This window comes from Lepisosteus platostomus, chromosome 17 (assembly GCF_059453375.1).
Source record: "Lepisosteus platostomus isolate fLepPlt1 chromosome 17, fLepPlt1.hap1, whole genome shotgun sequence".
In the NCBI taxonomy this organism is placed as follows: domain Eukaryota; kingdom Metazoa; phylum Chordata; class Actinopteri; order Semionotiformes; family Lepisosteidae; genus Lepisosteus; species Lepisosteus platostomus.
Genome location: NC_142627.1, coordinates 8,799,231 through 8,823,741, shown reverse-complemented (window position 1 = coordinate 8,823,741; position 24,511 = coordinate 8,799,231). Strand labels below are relative to the sequence as shown.

General features: G+C 43.5%; 1 protein-coding gene across 12 annotated transcripts in view; it reads right to left on the bottom strand.

Annotated features, from left to right (window-relative positions):
• Positions 1 to 16,736, bottom strand: part of LOC148646071 (mitogen-activated protein kinase kinase kinase kinase 3) — a 78,288-nt gene extending 61,552 nt beyond the window's left edge. For 4 of the 12 annotated variants that reach the window (XM_088610425.1, XM_088610426.1, XM_088610427.1 and 1 more), the window contains exon 1: positions 15,924 to 16,736. In XM_088610425.1, the coding sequence (XP_088466551.1) occupies positions 15,924 to 16,019 (96 nt within the window). In that variant the 5' untranslated portion in view covers positions 16,020 to 16,736. The remainder of the gene's footprint in view (positions 1 to 15,923) is intronic. The other 8 variants (XM_088610429.1, XM_088610432.1, XM_088610433.1 and 5 more) reach the window with 5 other exon arrangements.
• Between the last annotated feature and the right edge of the window lie 7,775 nt (positions 16,737 to 24,511).

The following is a 24,511-nucleotide window of genomic DNA, read 5'->3' as shown; positions in this document are numbered from 1 at the left end:
TCCACCCGATCTGCAGTGCTGCTATGATTGCAGATTTTGATCCTGATGCTGTTCTCCTTTTTTTGAAGATAAGGTACTTTGGCACCCCAACTGGAATGCATTAAGGACTTTAAAAACAAAATCAGAAATAGAATAAACAACACTTTGCCAAAATTGAGATTGTGAGAATACCAATTCACTGAAGCCAATGATAAGTTGAGTGACTGCAGGCAAGGAGTTTAAATTCAAAGAAGCGGCCAGCTGGCTGCTCACATTAGTATTCAAATATTGAATACATGACAGTGCAGGTGTCCCCACACTGGAGTTACAAAACGAGCAGACTGGCGCTCAGGCTAAACCTTGTGTGACAGCATGGAGGTGAGACCTCAGAACTGTGAGGTGTGGAAAATGAGATGGAGGAAGACTTTCACCCAACATCCACGACCCGCTTCAGGTTTTAATAATGATGAACACCCACCAGCACGCGTCACAAAGTCCTGGTGTCATGACCACTGGATCAGAGAGTGGGGGCTAGAACCCTATTGATAACCCCAGTGTAGCTGGCTTTGTTACTGAATATGTAAGCAACAGGATAACTCGTTTTAACAGGCCAGGCAGAGCAACTGCAAAACTAACAAACCACTTGAAGTAAAAAAAAATCATTCAGTTACTGTCTGCAGAATCCACAATTTTTCTTACTGAATTATCGTGGGGAGAGGTTGTGCAAACAGTTAAATGTATTTATTTCTGCCGAATCCACGTGACCTATTGTACAAGAATCTTTTTTATTATTAAAGAGTCTTCCCCTGAAGAGGTTTTTAAAGGAACCACAGCCAACACACTGATCTTTGGTAATTCTGCAGAGAAGGAATTCTAATGATTTATTTGCTAAAACTAATTTAACAGAACTAAGAAACAGCATTGAGAGGTAGTCTCCAAGAGCAGTATGAATGATATAAATATTATACAGTACATATATATATGTGGAAATACTATACAAAATGTGGATCTCAATGTATGACCGTAATCCTGGCTCCTCTTTAGTCTTGAATACATGAGCAGATATTTTATTAGCAAGCTCATAAACATCTATAGTAACTCAATACCTCTCTGCAGTACAGATGTTTCTCTATGGCCACATTCTGCCACAGCACCACAGCCCTTGATACTCACTGCTCTGGATCAGCAGCTGTGACACACTGGCAGTGAAACCACACAACAATACCTCTTCTTCAGAATTTTGTCCATTTACTTGGATTTCTGTAGACTACTTTGAGAGCTTCACAGTTCAATAATTTTTGTACCATTTTCCGGTCACTGTGCTATGTGATGTGAGTGTAGGACGTCTACTTCAAATACATCTGAACACATCTTTTTCCACCTTTAGTATGTGACAGGTCCCCGATTGTGAGCTGGCTTGGACGAATGCACCAGATAAATTAAATGCGATCACTAATCCCTTCAGGGGTAAACATGGCTTTCAGTGGTGACCCCTTCGGGAGGTCAGTGTGCTCCTCAGTGCCTTACACTGCCCAGCCTGCAGGCGTTTCCAGGGGCAGAGCCACTGGCTGCAGTGACACACTCCAGGACGGGGGCCTGGAGAGACTGAAGCCCTAGCAGATGGAAGGTGGACAAACTCCAGGAACCATATGAAGGAAGACTCACCAAGCCATTTAGGTACAGAAAGCAATAAGGAGGACAACAAGGGGTTACAAATTTAGAAAGAAATACAAGCAGAGCTCTCCAGCACTGCAAATGTCATGCATTATGCGAACGTGTAAGGACATATACGTGGAGAGGGGGTGTGGGATGTTCAGGTGAGTTCTGAGCTGACACTGTTTTGCTTTTGCCCGATGGGAGTTCCCTGTGGTAAAAAGGCACACTTGTGTGTTTGCCCCCCAGCCGAAGGGCATGCTGTAGATGGCTCGGGAGGCGACAGGCTGTTCATCCGCACTGCAGCCTTCCCTCAGGCTGAAGACGTTAACCAAGCGAGGAAAAACAATTCACCTCCACAGATGCAGCTCGCAGCATGTCCACTGTGGATCGTGCCAGAGATGTGAAGGAAGAGTACAAAAAAAAAGGGCTTTAGGAGTTCACCGTGCCTTCACAGAGAAACCGGCCTTAAAATGAAAAGTTCCTTTTCCGTACATGGACCTCCACGTTACATCCTTTTCACCCTCGGCAATACTCTGAAAACAAGATTTGACCCAGTGACGCTGAAATGCAGAGCCTGCACGTAACATTTCATCACCCCTCTGCTCAGCTTTATGGAATAGGAGCTGCTCAGTTCAAGGCAATGTATGAAAAAGGGCTAAATTAAAAAGAATTGAAGAAAAACTATGAAGATTCATACAAAAGCCTATATTTTTAAAAAATATCTTAAGAAGTAAATGCTTAATCTGATTGAATATGTACCTCTACAGTACCTTAGAAAACAAAACATAATTACAACAAAGGGAAGTAAAGTAAAGGTGTCAAACTGAAGAAGACTCACAGCCACTGTGTTTCTTTACTCTCTTTCCAGCATGGAATAAACCTTTACTTGTTCCTGTACAGCCTATGCATGCTGACGCAGCTCCCTACTGTTTGCTTGTAATGTCAAGAGCGTCTTATCATCTAACATTCAGGGTGCCGTAGCAGAAAAAGGAATTCATTTTTGCAGATCACACTTAAAAGATGTGCTAGTTACTTCATGATGTAGTATGTTTAAATTAGTTTCATCACGCGCTTCTCTCTAGCGACTACCTGGATGATCAACACCATCACAATGTAGGGTTGTATTGCCAAACACAGTCAGGAGCCAAGCTGCAGCAAGCCAACAAGGAAATAACACAGCCCAGCTCAAGGAGACGGGTTTGGACAGTTCGAGATTCATGGGAACAGACCAGCTGTGGTTCAGGTAAAGACCTTCTTGCCAAGAGGTTCCCAGTTCAAGGACCAGCTGTGCCAATGACTCAAGTTCAGAAAAAAAAGTATAAGTTAAGATAGTTACATCCTAAAAGGGAATGATACAGAAAGCCTAGATCTGACAGAAATTCTAAACAATCAATCTGCACATGCCCGTCTCACCCGCAGGCCTCTCACAGCATCTCAGTGCGATGCCAAATTCACCTCCGCAGCGCACTTCCTTTTAAAGCAACCTGAATGTTTTCAGAAGATTTCTGATTTTTTTTTTCTGTGGTTAGCAAAAACAAACATCCCAAGCAATCGCCCATACACATAGCAGCAGGGGAGATATCGAGTTAAGCAGTGGGATAACAGAAATGCTCTGGACGTTACAGAAAAAAGGTAGATGACGCTAACTGCATTCCTTCAGTTTCAGATTTCCTAGTTGGCTGGGGCAGAGGGTGGAAATCTTTTAGACACAAAGCGGTACAAAGGTCATAAACATTGCTTTCCAAGGGGCAGAATATTTTCCTTGGAGAGCTAAACGGCAGAAAGGTGAGGACTTCAAAGGCTGCACTGCTTCCTGAAACAGATGTCCTGAAAGGATTCCTGTTAACAGAAAAACAGACCAAATACGCAAAGGAAGTGATGAGGGGAAAAAAACCCCTGACAGACAAGGTGCTGCCTAAAAATAAAAATGCTTTTATATCCATTCCCTCAGATAGCGCTCATTCACCTCTTCATAGCAGCCCACACCAAGAGCATCAGGGTTTGCAGCAACAAGCGATATTGATTGGGAATAAGTTACCAAACCCTCCATAACTGCAGAAACAACCAGCTCAGACTTGCCCCCTGCCATTACATATTGTAGTGGAATGAAATCCTTCAACAGGCCTCTTACAGCTAAAACTGTAACAGCACGGCCCGCCACACATCGCTACACAACCATTACAGCGAACTGCCACACAGCGTAAAGGAAGAGACGGGTGCTGCACTTAAAATCGCATTCAATCGTGACATTTCCTAGAAATTCAAAGAATGAAACAAAACAACTGCAGAGCCAAGCGGATAATTCAATGTTAGGTCATTAAGATCAGCTGAGGAAAAACTGGTGAGAACAGTCAGCCAGGCTGTCGATGAAACAGCGCCCCCTGTGGCCACTCAGGCGCATGCAGGCCGCGAGTGAGGGCTGCACCTCTCCACTGACTGGAGTGGAGGTACAGCGCTGTGCTGCTGGGGAGGTGTTAACAGAACGGCTTGAAGGCAGGCGAGCAGGCTAGAGGAATCTCCTGACTCCTCCCCATTCTCAAATCCGAAGGGTACAGAGAAAGGAACTGGCATTTCTAATTTAAAAAAAAAAACAAAACTATAACTCGGATGTGGAGATAAATAAGAGATCGTTACTGGGCTGACTGGAAAAGACATGGAATCGCTAGGCTTGTCAAAAAGCATCATCAAAAGAAAAACAAAGATCTGTTTTTGCATATTGTGCTTAGAAAATCGCACTTCTCTGGGAACACTTGCATCATCTCACCACCTTTCATCTATGAATCAACTCTGACTTCAAATCTTCATTGAGGGCATCAAAAGGTGGGACATGTGCTCTTCTTTCAAAGTCAGGAGTCTGGTCAGTAAACACGTTTGACAGCTCACTTTCTCAAGAACTCCAGGGCTCAAGAACTAAAAGAGAGGGAGACCTGTAAAATGTCCTTCACCTGGGCAGGGTGGTGTTTCTTTCTGGTTTTGGTTCAGTATCCTACACACCGGGTAAATTCTGCGTCTGTCTCTGGGATGCGTTGGCACCGCTGCCTCAGGCTTATGTCGCCTCACTGCTGCCCGATGCTGGAGGTGCCTTAGCCCACGCCAGAAGACCAGGGGGATAACTCGCATGTCGTCCAAGCGAAAACGGGAACAGAAACCGCTAAAGGACAGGGCGGCGCCCAGCGGGAGCTCCGCAAGACCTCACACACAGACTTAAAAAGAGCACTTCTTGAGGTCCGCACGCAAGCTTTGCAAGCTGCATAGACCCACAGTGAAACTGCTGGGCTGGAATCGTTTTCAGGCTGTGTGTGTATCAGGCGGGCTCGGCAGGTACGAACTCCTCCCAGTAAGGGTCAAAGCAGCCGACCAGGACTGGGAATCGGAGAATGCGGATGGAAGAGGCAATGGCCTGGCAAAAGAGCCCTGCCCGCACAACCCCCACCACACATAGGTTCACAAGTTTATGCTATAATTACACTCCCCCTCTTTCCTAACAAAAAGCAATAATCCAGTTCAGAGGTCAAGAAAATAGCTACAGATGTCATACAAATGCACCAGCTAAAACAGACTCTGATGTTCAGAGGACTGACAACACCACAGGAGTTACAGTTTCTCAACTTGCTTCCAAGGCAACGCAAAGCAGTAGGCTAATTAAATTCCATACAGCATCAGGTCCTTTACTCCAGCGTGGTTTAAAGGGAAGGAAGCAAGAGCATTTCATTAGGGTTCTAATTACACTAAAGCTAGTGTCGGCATGATCGAAATTATCATGGGTCTTAACACTCAGGAATATTACGATGTGCCATCAGTACCGTACATGGGACTGAGACAACATAACATCTGGCACAAGTGTAATATTCAACGCCGTTTTCAAGTCACAAGGCTGGTGTCTTGTCTTTCTTACGCTGGACTGCGCAGTTGTGAAACTTCCTGAAATTTACTTCCTTCTTGTTCTAGTTAAATACTGATGCTGGCGAACTACAGAAACATGCATTTTTGAATAGCATGTTAGATATTTTTAAAAAGGAATCTAAAGCCAACAACACATTTTCGTCCCCGTTTAGCTCCTTCACTGATCTGAAGAGTTTCCATTAATTAGTGAGCTGGGAGCTTCAGGTTGCCATAGAAACCTTCACAATCAAGACAAACAATCCACTAAAAACACACACACACACACACAAACACACACAAACACACACAAACACACACAAACACACACAAACACACACAAACACACACAAACACACAGCAGCCAGCCAGTGAACACAGCAGTGAAGGAGTGGCCATTAAACCAGCCCCATTCCTGCATCTTTTATTGTCTGGCTTTTATTGTGCGCCTGTGAACTGAAGCTCATCAAGTAAAAGGTAAAAAACTCTGTTTTTCCTTCCTGATTTCACAGGGAGGACCACCACTTCCACTGCAGAGATGGCAATCACCCCGCCCCCCCCAACTTCCGAAGGTCAATCGCCAACAAACAATGAAGCTCAGCCTCCGGAGACCGCGACTGCCTTCCTCCGCGCCTCCACCGAGCCCACGGGCCGAGCAGCGCAGTGCCCCCGGCGCAGGCCGCAGCCTAACCACTACACCCACGCCAATCCGGGAGGCAGCCGGTCCTGGGAATTTATGTAGTGGACACAGCTGGTGCCCGATGTCCCAGTGGCGCAATCGGTTGTCGCGCAGCACAAAGCAGAGCCATGCCAAGGCTGGGCGTTCGAGGCTCGCCCGGAGCACGTCTTTACTGCCAGCCGCCATATCGCCCCGCAACTCCCAGCTGGCGGCCCGCTGGAGCTCAGCGGGCGTTTCCCTCCTGGGAAAGCTCAGGTTGCACAGGAAGATGTGTTGGTGGGACCAGTATGGAGTGCTCACCCTGTGTGGTCCTCATGCCCCACTATAGTGATGGGACACTGTACTGTTAGCCAAGGTCTTGTCTCTCCGTGGTCATTAAAAATCCCAGGGCGTTTCTCCGAAAGAGTAGAGGCGTTAACCCCTGTGTCCTGGCCAAATTTCCACCCCCCCCGCCAGGTTCTTTACTAACCACTGCCTACTAATAAGCCCTGTGAAGCGGCTTCATTACTCTGTTCTCCTCCCCCGCTGACAGCTGCTGTGTGTTGAGTGTACTGTTCTGAGGGGAGTCCCCGTTATCTTTAAAGCCCTTTGAGTGGAGTGTCCATAAAAGCACTATATAACTGTAAGGAAATAATACCTCAAGGCTGGAACAGAAAGAGCTACACCAGGGCTTCAGGACTCGCTCATCCATGAGCCAGACTACAGAGGAAATTTCTAGGTTAATAGGTTAACCAGAAAGGTAAAACACATGAGTGGTTTTAATTTAAGTTAATAATGGAGTCAATGTAGGACCATGAAGAATATTTAAAGACCAGAAGAACAGGAGGCAAGGCAATTTAAAAGGGACACAAGGCACTGAAATGAGTCACATTAGATAAACAAAAAAGAATCATGGGCCTTTCTTGTCAGTTATCTTTACCAACTACTGCTGAAGTACATATAGTACATACACTTTACTAACATTCCCCAGCTATTCTCTATTGAAAAGATAAGATAAGATCACTTTATTGGCCATATACAATTTCTTGTATTAGGAATTTGTCTTTTTACATACCCCAGCTTGCTCTCCATGAGACACACAGACAGGGAGAGAAGCTTGGGGTCAGAGCGCAGGGTCAGCCATTGAACAGCACCCCTGGAGCAGTTGGGGTTAAGGGCCTTGCTCAGGGGCACAATAGAGTAGGATTCCTCTGCAGGCCATGGGATTTGAACCAGCAACCTTCCGGCCACAGACGCAGATCCTAAGCCACAGAGCCACCGCAGCGCACCACATTGGGGAGAATTCATAATAAGCTTACTGCACCGTGGAACATGGGGAGTCTGGACATTCATAATTAGGATTATGCAGTTTAGTGCTTGTGTGATGACGTGACATCATTACTGCTACCACCGATTCTAAGTCACTGTGCAATGTGTAATCAGACATGCTGCTGGGATCCTATCAGACTCCACAAGTTTCACAGAAGTCCTGGAAGCCCATCTAGAGCCTTGCATTTTATTCTGATGTTTTGTAACGAAAAGAAAAAAATAAATGTTCTCCTATTAGCAATGGAAAACTTTTCATTTGCAAGCAGATGTCTCTGCGGTGTTAAGACACAGAAATGTAAACTTTAAAAGACATCTTGTCCTCCCTCATTGAATAACATGGTACCTCCAGCTTACTTTAATTACAGGGATTCAGTCAACTGGCAAAAAATGCACAGCAGACTGAAAACACAACAGGCATCTCAGAACAAAAAAGAATAACACCAAAGAGCATTTTAGTCTAAAAAAGATTTCAGATGCTAATCAGAAATATAGACGGTAATCCTACACCCTATGGACAGTCACCACTTTTCTAGTAAATCCCTGTTTTGATCACCGCAGAACTAAAAGGTCACTAAATAAAAAGCCTCATGCCTCTCTCATTACTGTAAATCAAGCACGCTGGATGAAACCCAGCTTTGCCTCTGTGCAATACGAGACTGAATGATCTGGTGTTAAAATCCCAGCTCAACCATCAGCTTATGCAGTTCAAATGAGTCGCCTCACTTTCTCTCCCCAGCTGAGCAATCTTCACCATAGACTGTGCCTCCTGGACTGGACTGTGCTGCACGTCTGGAAGTCGAGAACAATTATGTAGCCATAAATAAATTTCTCTGCATGCCGTCCAACTATAACAGCTGAGGATGGTGTTTGCAAATCAAACTAAAGGTGAAGGTTCCCCCTAAAAAACAAAACAAGTACTCCTCATTGAAGTTTTCTGAGCCTGCAGCCAGCTTTTTCTTTTTATCAACATCCAAAGCAAGAGCTTCAACAATGCACACTGTTCAAAGCCAAAGGCCAGCTCCTCGGGAGACCAGTGTTCCTGGGAGACTGTTCCCAGAGGGCACATCGCTGCAGCAATTTTCCCCAAAGAGCATCCCTCCTGAAATGTAGTCACAGCGACACAGGAGTGGAGGCTTGGACACTTCTCCTCAAACCGGGTGGGGAGAGCATGCAGACATTTTGCATCTTCAATTTTGAAAACAAATTCAAACATTAAAACAAGTTACAAACAAAACACTGGGACTATATCATACGCACAAAAAAGCAGTCAAGCAAAAACACATACTGGCAGATGGCCGGTCTTAATGGGGGAGGAAAATACTAGACTCCACTCGTGTACCTTCCATTTTCCACATACTGCATACAAATCCAGAGGCAGCTCAAAGGTACAACAATATTAATTCCTGATCCAGTAAAGCGGATATCTTTTGCATCTTCAAAAGGGTGGAGCGGTGGCTCTGTGGCTCAGGATCTGCGCCTGTGGCTGGAAGGTTGCCGGTTCGTATCTCGCGGCCGGCAGAGGAATCCTACTCTGCTGGGACCCTGAGCAAGGCCCTTAACCCCAGCTGCTCCAGGGGAGCCGTATAAATGGCTGACCCTGCGCTCTGACCCCAAGCTTCTCTCACCCTGTCTCTGTGTCTGTGTGTCTCATGGAGAGCAAGCTGGGGTATGCGAAAAGACAAATTCCTAATACAAGAAATTGTATATGGTCTATAAAGTCATCTCATCTATCCAGGTTCTCATTCCAGGTTTGACTCTCAGTGACTTCACCTGCGTGCACAGTTCTCTTAATGTGTCTGTATTACCACTGTTGCTCACTGGGGATTGTAAGTTAGCTAAGTAAACAGGTGGACTGTGGCTCTCCAGGACCAGCAGTGAATATCACTGTTGTGGGCTCTTTGTGAAACCAACATGAAAACACAAGAGTATATGGAATCTTCCCTCATGTACTTTGCATGTGTCAATCATGTCTAACCAGGGCCAAGCATATATATATTATATAATATATATATATTTTAGTTATTTACTTTGTTCTGTAGTTAAACCTTCCTTCTTCATGATACGTATATACAACTTAAGATAGGAAAACTAGATTTTTAATAGCAATTTCCCAAAACCTAAACTTAGGTTGTCAAGTCTCCAAAGAAAAGACAGATAATTAGGATGTTCCCCTGTCCCAGGAGTGTAGGACCAACAAAGTCTAAGTTAACCTTTTAGGATCCTATTCTGCCATCATAAGGTACAGAACCTGTGGCTATCAAACAAAAACAGAGGAAACAAACCAAAAACCTGAACTTTAAGTTGGGGGAAAAAACCCCCGCTAACCTTATCCACCACAACTACTAGCTAATACAAGAAGAATCCAGTCATGTCCAGGAGAAGGCAAATCAGGGCTGCATTCGGGAATCATTAAGAGCTGAAAAAGGTTTTAATGAACAGTTAAATTCCCTTCCGCTCTTCAGTCCTAAAACGTTTCCAATCGTTGTCAATCTGTAGTTTTCAGTCTTCTGCACCATGTAGTCTGATCTCGTCAGGCCTTAGAACCTGCGCAAGGCTGTGCCTGGTTAGTACTGGCATGGGAGATCAATTATGACCAGTTTGCTGCTGCTGTGAGCAGTGTTGAAGGATCAGACGGCGATGCTCTTCTCTCAGCAATGTAACTTACAATCCAGGGCTTCAGCATGGTGACTATGTATGCTGTAAACGGTGCTAACGGATGTAAAGTTAAACAGAGGTTAATAAAGATCCCAGGTCCCTTTTTCTAAAAGTAGAGGTGTTAACCTGAGGATGCTGGCTAAATTTCCCTGTGGGCTCCCCTCTTGGTTATAGATGCATATAACTTATTAATGCCTGAACAGGTTTTCCGCTTAATCAACGCTGAGCACTCAGCTCCTGTCCCAGCAGATATCTGCCAGAAAGACTGCTACCTCCATCCAAGACAGCAGCTGCCCGAACCTGGAAGCTCAAATAAATTGTGCCTCAGTTACGCAGACGATTCACAATGGAGAGTTAGATGAAACTGATACAGACAAAATACAAGGTGCTGTGGGTGGCACACTGTGGCCTACCTCAATGTCTCCCTCATTTCAACAGGCAAAGCAGTTTTTTCACTTCTCTACCTGATCTGCTCTGTAGTGGAGCTGCTGGAAGTCACTGATGTGGGTGCTAAACTTAAGAGGACTGGGTCATCTCCTACAGGTAAAGCTCTTTGGAAGCCTAGCAATGAAAAACATCATAGACATGCAAATCATTATTTTCCTTTTTTTTCCCATATGACTAGCACATGAAACCCGAAAGCACTATTTTACAGCACAGTAAAAAAACAAGATTTTACAGTCACACTGTAAAAATGCTACATCTAGATAACCACGAAGATAACATCAGACAATATATAAGTCTCTTCTGATCTTGTTTAATGTTACTAGCAATAATAATTACAAACTTTATTTTATATAGCGCCTTTAAAGGTGGCTTCTCAAAGCGCTTTACAGAATAACAACAACAATAAATAAAAAGAATACACAAGATAAAACACAATTACAATATACAGAGGAGACCGGGGATGGTGGTACTAAGAAAAGTAGAAGCAGAGGGGTGAAGAATGGAACCAGTTAAGTACTAGGGCTGCACGAAACAGCGAAAAAGCTCCAGCTTCCAAACTAACTGGACTCCTCTCAGACACGAATAGTCTCACCAGCCTGCGGATAATGGAGGATCAATTCTCTCGGGGATCTGTGAGCTACTTTGCAAATTGCTGTTGAATTTGAATTGGGAGTCAAAACAGCGAGCGCCCTGAAAAAAAAAAGCTGCACTTCCTGAAAAGGGAGGAAATGACAAACTCCCAAGGAAGCCAAGGAAAACAGATTGCTAAGCAGCAGCAGCATCTGGTTACACAATCCCTTTAGAGCTGGGATGGTCCTTCCAGAGGGCAATAAGGAACACGGGTGACCTGGTATAGTCGAATACCAAAGAAGTTTCACAAAAATAAGAGACTAGTTTGTACCGTGATTAACCTACCGCACGGACTTCTGATGAAGTGCTCAGCCATCTGACTTCAGAATTTCTCAATTCTAAATAAGATTTTGTGCTGAACAAGCACAGTGGATTTTTCTGTCAGTGCTGTATTGCCCAAATATTATTCCTTTCAAGTTTCTGTGAGGGCATATTTGGGAAACATTTTACAGCAAAATGGCTACTCGTGGTATCTGTATCTGGTACTTGAGGGGAGTCCCCATTACCTGTAAAGCGCTTTGAGTGGAATGTCCAGAAAAGCACTATATAAGTGTAAGCAATTATTAATTATAATTATAAGTAACTTAACATTCAAATTCAATTCAAATAGAGTACAATACACATGGTCCCTGATGAAGAGCTTACATCAGTCATCTGTCAGCCTGTATTACTACAGTATAGTGGTCAACATTATCTTATTTTTCTTTAGGTATGAACCAATTATTATGTATTTATCTGCACCATAGTGGTTAAGCATTTTCTTTTTCTCAACAAGTGAATGCAAAAACATTAAAAACAGCAACCAAATGGTCCGACTTTTTACTTGGAGATTTTCTCAGTAACAATAAATAGATTACATTTCAAGAAGGACTGAGCTTCTAAACTGGACAAAACTCAGTTTCAAGTTCTTAAAGATGGTATCCGAGAGCAAATAACCCTTTAAAGTGCTTCATCCAGTCCCCGTAAGCACACTACAATTCAGACTCACAATGCTGTTTTTAAAAACCGATAAGACACAGAACAATGGAAACTGACTGAAAATAAACGCTCCTCAGGAATAAAGCCTGTCGTTCAAAAACAGGATGAATTTAGCAGCCAACTGCCCATTGTCCAGTTGTGAAGAGGCCAGCTGAAAATCTGATGAGAGCTTTTGGTTCAAAGCTTCCTTTTTCTGCTGGCTTTCAAACAATGGGCTATACAAGGTACACTCCAGTGTCAAGTCAGCCTGAAGCCAACTCAACACTGTAAACACTTCTGGCTCATGTATTGGCACAGCAATAACATTAAGGTTCGGATGTTTCTCTCCCAAAATCAAAAGGAAGAAGACGTCTCAAAATATCAGTAGCACATATTCCTGGCCAATCATTTGGGAAATATATAACTTTACATCAAAAGTCTGGATTTAGCTGTAAACAGGCCATTCCCAGACACTTAAGAACATTCACAAGTTTACACATTGGTTAGACCATTCCTTTCAAGACCCAAGCACAAAGCATGTGAAGACAAAACCCACAAAACAAATCCACAGCTGGATTCACCATTGACGTACAATGTGACTGAGCTTGAACCTGGCTTTATGAACTAGACCAAAGGTGTTCCCACTCCACATCAACTTTGGTTCTTCTTCCACTCCTGCTCCATCTACCTTCACACACTTGGCTATAGAGGTCAGCCTACTAACCTTAGGGAGGACAGTGCTTACATCTTGATGTAATTATTGTTTCTCTGGAATCAGCCATTCTAGGACATAAAGTAATGACCCTGAGGGGACTGAACATCCTCAAAGATCCTGATGAAGTCAACGCAGTGGACTTCTTCAACATGAACAGTGAAACATGAACCCTGAACCACAGGACACACATGTAAACAACCAAGAACAGGAGGAATTCCTTACCCCTGGGGGAGTGGAACAAGCTACCCAGCCATGTGATTGAAAAAGATACTTGGGTTTCCCTCAAGGCTGGATGAGATCATAGGATCAATAAGCTACTAATGAGTAAACAGGGCAGATGGGACAAATGGCCTCCTCTCTTTAGCAACCATTCTTTTGTTCTTACTTTCTTAATAAAGGCACACCCCTCCCTTTTTGAGATACTGGTGTCAAAGGACAGAGTCTGGAACTCGAAGAGATTGTGTACAAACCACAGTCCAAAATGACAGCGGTTTAGATAATACACTGTAGATGATGATGATAATAATAATAATAATAATAATAATAATAATAATAATAATAATAATTGCTTACACTTATAGAGCGCTTTTCTGGACACTTCACTCAAAGCGCTTTACATGTAATGGGGATCCCCTCCACCACCACCAATGTGCAGCCCCACCTGGATGATGCGACGGCAGCCATAGTGTGTCAGAACACTCACCACACATCAGCTATCAGTGGGGAGGAGAGCAGAGTAATGTAGCCAATTCATAGATGGGGATTATTAGGAGGCCATGATTGGTAAGGGCCAATGGGAAATTTGGCCAGGACGCCGGGGTTACACCCCTACTCTTTTCGAGAAACGCCCTGGGATTTTTTATGATCACAGAGAGTCAGGACCTCGGTTTTACCTCTCATCCGAAGGACGGCGCCTGTTTACAGTATAGTGTCCCCGTCACTATACTGGGGCATTAGGACCCACATGGACCGCAGGGTGAGCGCCCCCTGCTGGCCCCACTAACACCTCTTCCAGCAGCAACCTTAGTTTTTCCCAGGAGGTCTCCCATCCAGGTACTGACCAGGCTCACACCTGCTGAGCTACAGTGGGTTGCAGGGTGATACGGCTGCTGGCTAGATGGCCAGCCCCCCCGCAAGTGTCGTTGGGGTATCGGCTGCCTACTTCAGTGCACAGCACCAGGTGCTCCTAAGCCAACTTTCTTTTCTGTCCTCTTAACAAGAGGTGGCTCTGCGGCTAAGGATCTGCACCTGTGGCTGAAAGGTTGCTGGTTCGTATCCTGCGGTCGGCAGAGGAATCCTACTCCAGTGGGCCCCTGAGCAAGGCCCTTAACCCCAACTGCTCCAGGGGTGCCGTATAAATGGCTGACCCTGCTCTCTGACCCCAGGCTCTCTCCCTATCTGTGTGTCTCATGGAGAGCAAGCTGGGGTATGCAAAAAGACAAATTACTAATACAAGAAATTGTATATGGCCAATAAAGTGATCTTATCTTATCCCTGAAATCATCTTCAAACACAGTGCCCATGAAATGACATCAGTTCACATCCATCTTATGCATTAGGCCCAGTCAATGCTCATCTGAAGGAGCACGGACACAGACTTGAGGCCCCTGCCAATTAAATCTGTATTATCTCTAGTTCAAATTATCTTTCAAAGTGGTTAAAAGAAATTAAAATGGAAGCGGCGATCACAAACTGACATGGTGAAGCTGAACAAAAACAGTTTATTAAAGCATTTCACTGAATCATCTAGATACCCTCCACCTGTTAAGGAAGAAAGGGAATATTTCTGCTTGAACGTCTTACTCAAAATAAGTCTTTTGTTTGGCAGTCTGCACTGTAAAATACTAGCAGACCTCTTCTACATCAACTGGCCTCTTTCATACAGGATATCAGTGATCCATTCCTGTAGAACGAGCTCTTACAATTTCAATAAGTTAACATTTCATTAATAAATATAATTAATAATTAATGGGGATTCCATTTTTAAACTAGGACTCAAAGGTCTAGTAATTAATCAAACGTGCTGTTAACTACAGATTAACATTTAGGAAGGATTGAGTGCATTCTCACAATCACACGAAGAAGCATGCTAAACAAGTTTTTCTATTATTCAGTTGTTTCACACCAATAGAAAAATGCAACAATAAAGAACTTGGGCTGAGTAATAATTCTCTGGCTCAGGAATATGTCATACAACATTAGGCTAAATTAACACTCCTACAGTTGTACTGCGTCTGCATTGGTGCACCTTGCAAATTTTGTTATTTACTTTCAAGAGTAAGTGACGCACTACAAATGTCACATTACAGTAACAAAATATAACAACAAACAACAGACGACGGTAAAGAAAAAAAAAAGATTTCCCAAGTTTCGTGTTTTTAAATGGGCAGGACAGGTTTTCCAGACAGGCCAGCCGCACGAAGCGCGTCTGCAGACCCGCACTGTTGCGTCCGGCAGGACGGGAAAATTAAAACGTAAAAACTACGTTTTCTCTTAGAAAGATCCCGCAGACGTCTGAGCCCGTTGAGTTTTCTTCACTCCTACAAAGGCACGTATCTGCGCCCTTTCACTGCATTCTTGTGTGAACTGCTGTGGTTAGGGCCTACTTTGTTGTGGAAAACCTGGGTCTCCCTGCAAGACATTTTCAGAGACACCAAGGCAACACAGTTCCCACCAAACACGCAACGCACAATCAACACACGGCGCACCACCGCCGATCTGTAATGGGCCACCTAAAGTAGAACTAAACTACATATACCAATGATACTAAACCAATCCATAGTATACTTCGTCCAAGTTCTTTTTGCGGGGGCAAATACCTTCTATGACTGTAAAACTAAGCGCTCATTTGTGCAGTATCACCTCCGGTTGAATTCCATTTTGATATATTACATCAACAACACCATTTTGTCTCCTGTCAAAAACCACTTCGCCAAATACGCACGCTGATCGCCATGTATGCATATGTATGTTACGCTTCGGGCTTGCCCCGTACATATAAAAGAAATGTACATTTACCTTATACACATCTCCGTATGTACCGCTGCCTATCCTTTGAATCAGCTCGAAATCCTCTTGCGGATTCCGCCTGGACAGGTCGAAACTGGAATTCATAATTTGAACTCCGGTTTCTCTCGCCGATCTCTGAGGTTCGTGGGACGCCCGGTTTCACAGGTGAGAAGAAACAAATAAACAAACATGAACGGCTTCAGGGGGGGGAAAAATCTCAGCCCGAATTCACTGTAAGTTTAACATGGCTTCCACTGCGCAATACGCGTGCGCACGGCTCCAGTTTACATTCTCCAAAGGCACAGGACTCGGAAGACTTGGGAGAGGGTGGTGTGCAGGCAGGCAGGCAGGCACTGGTAAACAAAAACGGTCCTGAATCGCTAGGAATTGCTCTACTCCAGCTGTGGAGGAAATCGCTCCGGAGTCAGTCCCATTCGCTCACACAATCTGCGCATAAACCATTTTCTGGTCCCTTTGACTGAGGCAGGAGGGGGGTGATGCTCTCCGCGGCGTCAACACGAGAAAAGCCAGATCCCATCGCCAAACCAGAATGTTTGCATTTTCATCGCGTTAGCTGGATGCAGCCCAGTCAATCCTCAGGCTACCCAGCTCTCCGGACACTTGCTTTGCCCGAGTTCACCGTGTGACAGCGAACAAAACAAAAGGATGTCGGCACAGAGGAGATTTAAAATCCACCTTCGGTAATTAGACTATTTGGGGGGGGAAACATGGATTTCGCGTCTATGGATGCGCTTGAATCTTGTTGCTCCAGATTCCGAAGTATGAGTCATGCGGTTACTGACCCAATCCGTCACAACAAGCGTGCAAAGACCAACTAGGGGAAAACAACAAAAGTTTCCATTCTGCTGTGATACGACAGCTTTATGTAGGCTAGGCGAAGCCTGTGATTCTATAGGCGAGGCAGCTAATTGTCCTCATAGATGAACATAAAGACATTGCCTTTCGTGTCTTACAAAATACTTTGTAGGGAGTTGACGCCAGACCCGATTAAAACCCTGTAAATGAATTATGAAACTCTGATAAAACTGTTTGGAAGCATCGATCGGCGATGACGTCCCCCCCAAGGATATGTTTTTATTATTAATCTGTTAATTATTTTGGCTAAAGACTTTATCCACAAAAGGAAATGGTTTAATACTGCTCCCTCTATTCATGCCTTTAAAGTTGAATTCCATTTTTATTTAAATTTTATTAGAAATGTAAAGAATCAAAAGGCAAGACACACAATGGAAATATGTCAAAAGTCTCATTTTTAGTTTCTACAGTTCTGAACTCCTCTGGCTGTGCAGTGTCTGTTTCTGTATCTATTTCAATATTCTGCCTCCTTTTTTGTATTTCTGGTGTTTAAATAAAAACTTATTTTAAAAAAAGGATGACGTCCCCCCCATCATGTGAGCCTGGGTCTGGGCACTCCTCCCGGGCGAGAGGACAGTAACGCTATTGATTTCCTGAGCAGAGAAGACGGCGCTCCTGTGATACCGCATCAGCGTACTGGGATTGTTCAGAAAACAACCGAATCCACAGCCGTCCTTCAATTGTCGCTTAAAAACGTATTTGCCAGACACAGAGATAAGGGGTTAATGAGGGTATTGGAAAATAATAAGGGCAAAAACAGAATTTCTCAATCCTTATGTAAAAGTGAGAATGCTCTTTTATTTTAATTTTATATAATACTGCCAGTCTCTGGCTGTTCTATCGAGTTGTATTCTTCCTAATGAAGTTTATGTTGCTGCAAGGAGATAGCTGCTAGGAAAACAGTAAATGGAATCAAAATTCACTTATTTCGTAATGTTTACTGTGTAGGGACTCAATACATATTTTTCAAATAAAGGATTTAATTAGTGCCGAGAACGCTGAGTTATCCAAACCACATAGAAATAAACCATGTTTCTAAAATGCATCTGCAAACAGTTCGGTACTGTTCTTTAACAGGAAATTAAAACATTTCTAAATGTGTCCAAATTACTATCCTTTATGCACAAGGAAAAAAAAAATCCCCCCAATATTGTGAGTGGAATAATATAACAGTTCAGAAAGCTTTACCTTAAAAAAGAGGAGAAAATGGTTCTTTAATGTCTCCAAGGCGTGCTGTTAACCTGGAAGCAGCCAGTGACAACTTAAAAGTAAGTGAAGGACCTGATTTCCTGTGGCCCTGAAGCAGTGTCAAGACCCCTTAGCACAGCCCTAGCAGAGCAGTTAACAAGAAATTTTGAAGACATAAGCAAAACAGGAATCTCTCCTTGCAGGCAGCTGTGTGAGTCTCTGAGGGCCACATGCAGTCAGTGGAGACCCTTTTCAATAACTGTTGGCTGCCCTTCTCTCTTTTGTCAGCACCTTTTTGAAAAACTGACCAGGTTTGTAAAATACCAGTCAGCCCTGTCTCACATTGCATGTACTGTACATGAATGCAGAAATATAAATAGACCACAACAAAAGCTGGACCACTAAATGAGTGTAAGCCCATCAATACTGTATATCTTTTTTTTAAAAAAGGTCCATCTAATCTAAATCATATGGATCCACAAGCAGAACTAAGTCAAATCCAGATCCTCAATGTATCGTTTCCTTTGTGCAATAGTCTGGACGATAACCATCCTATTTCAATTGACTTATTTTCTTGTCAGTTTCCAAATTAATATTGGAAAAGACCTGGGTAGTATTGCATTCGGACTCTTATAAGCTGTATTATAGCGAGGGTGAGGAAACAGGTAGGTTTAAGTTTCATACTTTCAAGTGCTGTGTGTTGGCTTGGCATTAAACAGGACGTTCTGTGAGCAGATGAACAGGAAGTCTGCCTCAGACAAACCAACAGGCCGTGGAAGATGAGGTCAGCGGTGTTAGAGGGAGGGGTGTCACAAACTGCCAGGGACGGACAGCCAGTGTGGGTCAAGGAGAACTCTCCTGGGGGGCAGCAAGGTAAGGAAAGCCGGGCAAATCCAAGCAGAGCAACCTCGGTTCAGAGCCATAGGAAGGTGGCTCGGTAAGACAAGGTCAGTCTGCAGCCTCCCACATGGCGAAGTGAAATTCCAACCAGCAGCTACAGTGTGCTCCCTGTTCACGTTTGTTTGGTGCAGGGGGAGTCCAGTCCCAGCTTCTCCCTGTTGCCGTTGGAAGATAAGTTTGAAAATCGGATATTTTGATATTTGTTTTCCAGGGGGTAAAGATGCTGTAGAACAGCTCTTTATGCAGAGGTTTCCGGTTTCCTAAGGACCATTTCTGTTCCTTTCATGCACATAGAAACACCTGTAAGTCAATATCTAGCTTTAAGTTCAGTCTCCCTTCGGGGAAATTGAGTATTTGTCTCAGAAGAATGTTTTTATCGTGAAGGCTAACATGAACACCTCAAAGTGAAAAGCGGGTCATTCAGGAATTTACAAAAACTAGATGCTTACTTTTTGTAAAAGAATGCAGTTTGCCAAACTGATGTTTCAAAGTGCTTTTCAGATTTTTTTTCAGACATATGTAACTGCACAGCTTCCTCACCTAACTAAAATGCTTTAGTCATCATCTTTTACATTTGCTGTGAAGGGTAAAGAGTTTCGCCTGAGCAATTACTGTACCTTGTGCTTCACCTAGGCCAGATGCAGCCAGCTTCAGTAATCACAGCCTGTAACCCTTGTCTGTATAAACTGCATTTGTGTCACCTAAATTCTCCGCTGAGCTGCTCCTTTATTGATCCACGATGTGCAAGACCACTGAACACCCAATGGTTGCCAACAAGTGACAGCCAATATTTTTAAAATCTACTGGAAGTGTTTTCATTTGGAGTATAATGTGATTTTGTCCTGAGCTTCAATACTGTTCTGGTGGCTTTTGTTTTTAGGGGAGTCTGGTTGTTTCAGCAATTAAACTTTCATTCTGGAAGAGAACAAGAAAAACAGAAAAAAGTCAAGATCTCCTGGCTGCATCCAGGTTGCTTCATACTGGGAAGGAAGAAGTTTTAACTGCTTCTTTTTACGACATCTGACTAATTTAAATCAGGACATTGAAAGACTCACTTAAATAATGTGTCTTGAAATATTTTATGAATAGCAACAGTGGTTTCCTCACCAGGATTACAACAAGCATGGAGCCCACCTGGACTACCTTAAACATTTGAAACATTTTAGCTGTGGCATTTTTACAGGAATCATGACACAGATGTGGAATCTTGCCTCTCCAGACTGATCTGGCCCAGCAACACAGGATTTCCTTTGAACACGCGCTGTTCGGTTAAATAAGAGTTGAACTGTGGTTTCCTGGACTGATTTGTTAGGTCTCATGATGCATTGAGACTTTATAGCACTGCTATAAAACTGTCAGAATGATCACCGACAAACTCAGTTGCACTCTTTGGAAAAGGTCTTTGCGCGCAGGCGTTTTGGTGCTTTAAAATGAAAATAAGCCCACTTAGTTCAAATAAAACGTTGTAGCAAAGAAAATGGAGGCAATCACTTAAAGAGTGGATTACATATTTCCCATCATGGTGTTGTTGATGAGTTTTAGTGAGAACAAGGGAATCTTCTGCACATACAGTAGCTCTTTGTCTTTTTTCTATACTGCAACAAAGCACCAGTACAAATAATAGTGACTTTTTTGCCTGCTGTTAGATGTAGGTTCATACTATAGCTTTAAATACCTAAAGTAAGATTTTAACTTGATGCTTTATTTTTGCAGTCAGAAGGGGGCCTGGAAGGCCAAGGAATTATGAGATGATTCTCACCAGCCATTACTCTTGATTCAAATGCAAATATCTGTTGGACTGAGCTACAGTATGTGAAAGCTGGCTCGTTCTCAGACCAGTGTGTGGGATGCACCTGTGAGTGCATTGGCCAAACTGGAGGTTTGCCAATCTTTCAACACTCTGCCAAATCAATTTCTAAAGACTTGGAACAATTAAATTCTGCTTAAGCCAATGAGAAAGCATTTGGAATAGGAATGGAACAGCCCTGAAGGACTTTACTTTCTTAATTGATCAATAATTGACAAGTGCTCCCAAATGTTACAAACAGGGGATGTGGAGTGTCATGCATGAGTGTCTTACTGGATGGTGGCATTCCAAGACTAGGGCTTGAGAAATATGCTCAATGTGACACTCTAGCTCTGATGTGATCTTTGAAGCAAAAAGGGGAACCAAGATGAATCTGAATCATCAGCAGAGCTTGGATGGGGGCTTTCATGAGCAAATCTAGTCAACCTCCATCAGACTCTGTGATGGCAGCATGATCAATAGATTTGCACACTGTACCCGAGGAACGTTATCTGCTGCCCTTATCTTATTATGACGATTATACTGATCTAATATGATTGTCAGGAATAAGGAACTTGGAAAAAACAAAACTTTATGAAAACAAGATTTTTGTTCTGGTGTAGATGTTTCCACCTATTCTAGTAAGGGAAAAAAACGAAAAACCTGGACAGCCCTGGGATAGGAGTTAAAGGTGATTGCACATTCATTCCTACTGTGCTAGCACAAACACACAGCACAGCATTCCAAAACTAACCCAGACTGTGATAAAAGGCACTGGGCATTAAAAGCCATCACAGCTGGCTGTCAAGAGATATCCTGTAATTGGTTTACAGTTTCAAATTAGAATACATTACTATGCATTAATTCAGATATAAAGGCAAAGGAAAAGCTTTGATTTTATTTAATGGTACCCTGGCTGAGAGAATAAAAGGACACTTATTTTCTTTACTAATCCCACCAAAGGTATCTATGAACACACCAAGAAGGACTGAGTCACTTGGGCAATCTCTGTTTACAGCGGACTGCCTGACTTGGATTCGAGCTTGTGACATGAAGATTATGGTCCCCACCCTGCCTTCAGAGTCTTCCTCTTTTTTACCATACTTATATACAGTACCTTTATTGAAAAGAAGCCAGAACAGTTGAGTGCTTGTCTAGCCTAAAAAATTAAAGTTAGCAAATGCTGATCTGCAGTCAGTGGGAGGCTCATGGTATCATAGCAAACCTACCAGAACATGTCAAATGAAATACAATGCAATGACTGGGGAAGACAAGATGGTGAACTTACATGGCAATCACAATATCATTTCCAAGGGTCAGAAGTCGGAAAGGCAAGGTGTACCGCTGTCAGCACATCCAAGGTGATCGACACTGACTTGGGACTTGCTCATCTGGTCCCTGAGCTCTCTTCCTATGGTGTCAACAGGCAAATTCACGGAAGTGAATTCCCCTGAAGACCCAGTTTTTTGGTGTAGTAGAGTCTGTCACAGTCCAGGGAGTGGAGCTGGGAGTAATTAATAATAGTAATTAGTAATTAATAATAATTAGTAATTAGCAATAATTTCTTACACTTATATAGCACTTCTCGGGACACTCCACTCAAAGCGCTCTACAGGTAATGGGGATCCCCTCCACCGCCCCCAGTGTGCAGCCCCACCTGGAGGATGTGACAGCAGCCATAGTGCGCCAGAACGCTCCCCACACATCAGCGGGGAGGAGAGCAGATTAATGAAGCCAGTTCAGAGATGGGGATTATTAGGAAGCCATGATTGGTAAGGGCCAATGGGAAATTTGGCCAGCACACCAGCGTTAAACTGCTACTCTTTTCGAAAGCACCCTGGGATTTTTAATGACCACAGAGAGTCAGAACCTCGGTTTTACGTCTCATCTGAAGGACAAAGCCTTGTTACAGTATAGTGTCCCCTTCACTGTACTGGGGAATTAGGATCCACACAGACTGCAGGGTGAGCACCCCCTTCTGGCCCCACCAACACCTCTTCCAGCAGCAGCCTTAGTTTTTCCCAGGAGGTCTCCCATCCAGGTACTGACCAGGCTCACACCTGCTTAGCCTTCAGTGGGCTGCCAGTTGTGAGTTGCAGGATGATATAGCCGCTGGCAGCTGAGTTCTGTCCAGTTCGATGCACAGTGCTGGGCTAGTGGTTACCACTCATGCCTATTCCATCATTCAGACCAATTCCTTTTTTTACATTCATGAAGTTGGAACTGAGGACTGGCTGGAAGAGGGAATTTGAACTGAAAAGCTGGAATTGACCCCTGCCTTGTTATTTAGTTAGACCCTGAGTCTCTGAAGGCTGCCATCTCGCGTCTACGTTCTCCTTACATCACAACAGGTGTGGATAATTCTCAAGACGAACTTTAGACTCCAAATCAAAATTCACATTGCTTGAAATGGGAGACGGTAAACATTTCATGAACGTGTAGCGGCCTCTTAATCCTCCGTCTCTGAAAAACCACTATTCTAACCAGCAACAGATACTGTACATGAATCCAGCTGTCACCTGAGTGTTCTCCATTGTGGTAAGATCCACACAGCCTGCCCTGCACTGTGAGGTGGGAATCATGAACTGCCTGTGTTGTGTGCTGTGCTGCGTCTTGTGCAGTAAATGCGATGGATCTGAGGAATCGAATTCCACTGATTAGCTAGTCATCAGATGCTTGGAATGCCCATTAGTGGAACTGACGAGACTACTCACAGTGTAACGCTATGTGTATCCCCCACCAGGGACATTCATCACACATAACAGTTGTCACGACTCTGTAAGGAAACCATTTATCACAGCCCAAAGCAAGGGGAATTGTGTCTGATAAGACATGTTTATGCACAGACTCATTCTAAAAACACAACAAGCTACTTCCTGTCATCACTACCATAATGAGATAAACATCAACTGTTTAAATGATGTTTCTTTTCATTTTTACAATGGACACACAAAGGTAGGACTGCCCGCATTAAAGCTTTAAAAAGTAATATTTTTTTTACTTGTATTTTATTGTTTTTTTAAATAAACATACAAAGATAATCAAAAATAAAGTTGCCAGTCATCACAAAACATAGAGTATTACAAATGTAAATGAGTATAAATCCTACTATTTGTCATTCTTCTCCATTTTGACGGGAACAACTATTTTGTGATGTGAATTTAGGCTAAATCCAAATTGTGATGTTTAAAATGTTGAGGAAGGGGATACTTACTGGGACAGAAGGACAAGGACAGACAAATACAGCCAAAACATTTGTCAGATATTTCCTTATCATTTTTTTTCATAATTCCTTCAATACCACTTTCAAGCAACACTCACTGCAGGAGACAGTCAATGACTAATAAAGCACATGGTTAATTAACCTGTATCACCCAGACCCATCAAAGCAGAGAAAGAAAAAATTATGTTACTTTTATGTAGGCGTGCTTAGTCCAGGTGACTATCGAAGACTTCCTTTGATTTCTCAGGCTAATCCCCTAAGGAATGCGAGTCTAGTTTCAGGGATTAGCATATTCTCAGAAGCACCTCTGATACTTGGTTTATTTGTGGCACTGTCTCTAAGCAGAGCACAAGAGTGTTGCTGAGTGAACCCGTCACTCCTCGTTTGATTTACCTGCTCTGGTACTCGGGACGACGGCAGGCAGGCAGGCCATCACAGACTTGTGACTACGACATCTCAGCACCAGAGCAGACAAGCCATCAGCCCGTCAAACGCCTCATCGGGGAGACGAGAAAGCGACCAGACTGCAACAGGCAGTAACCGCAGGTACAGGCAGCTCCTCGCACATCGAAAATGATTGAGAACAAAATATGAGCCCTCTCACTACACATCAGGAAAAATGGG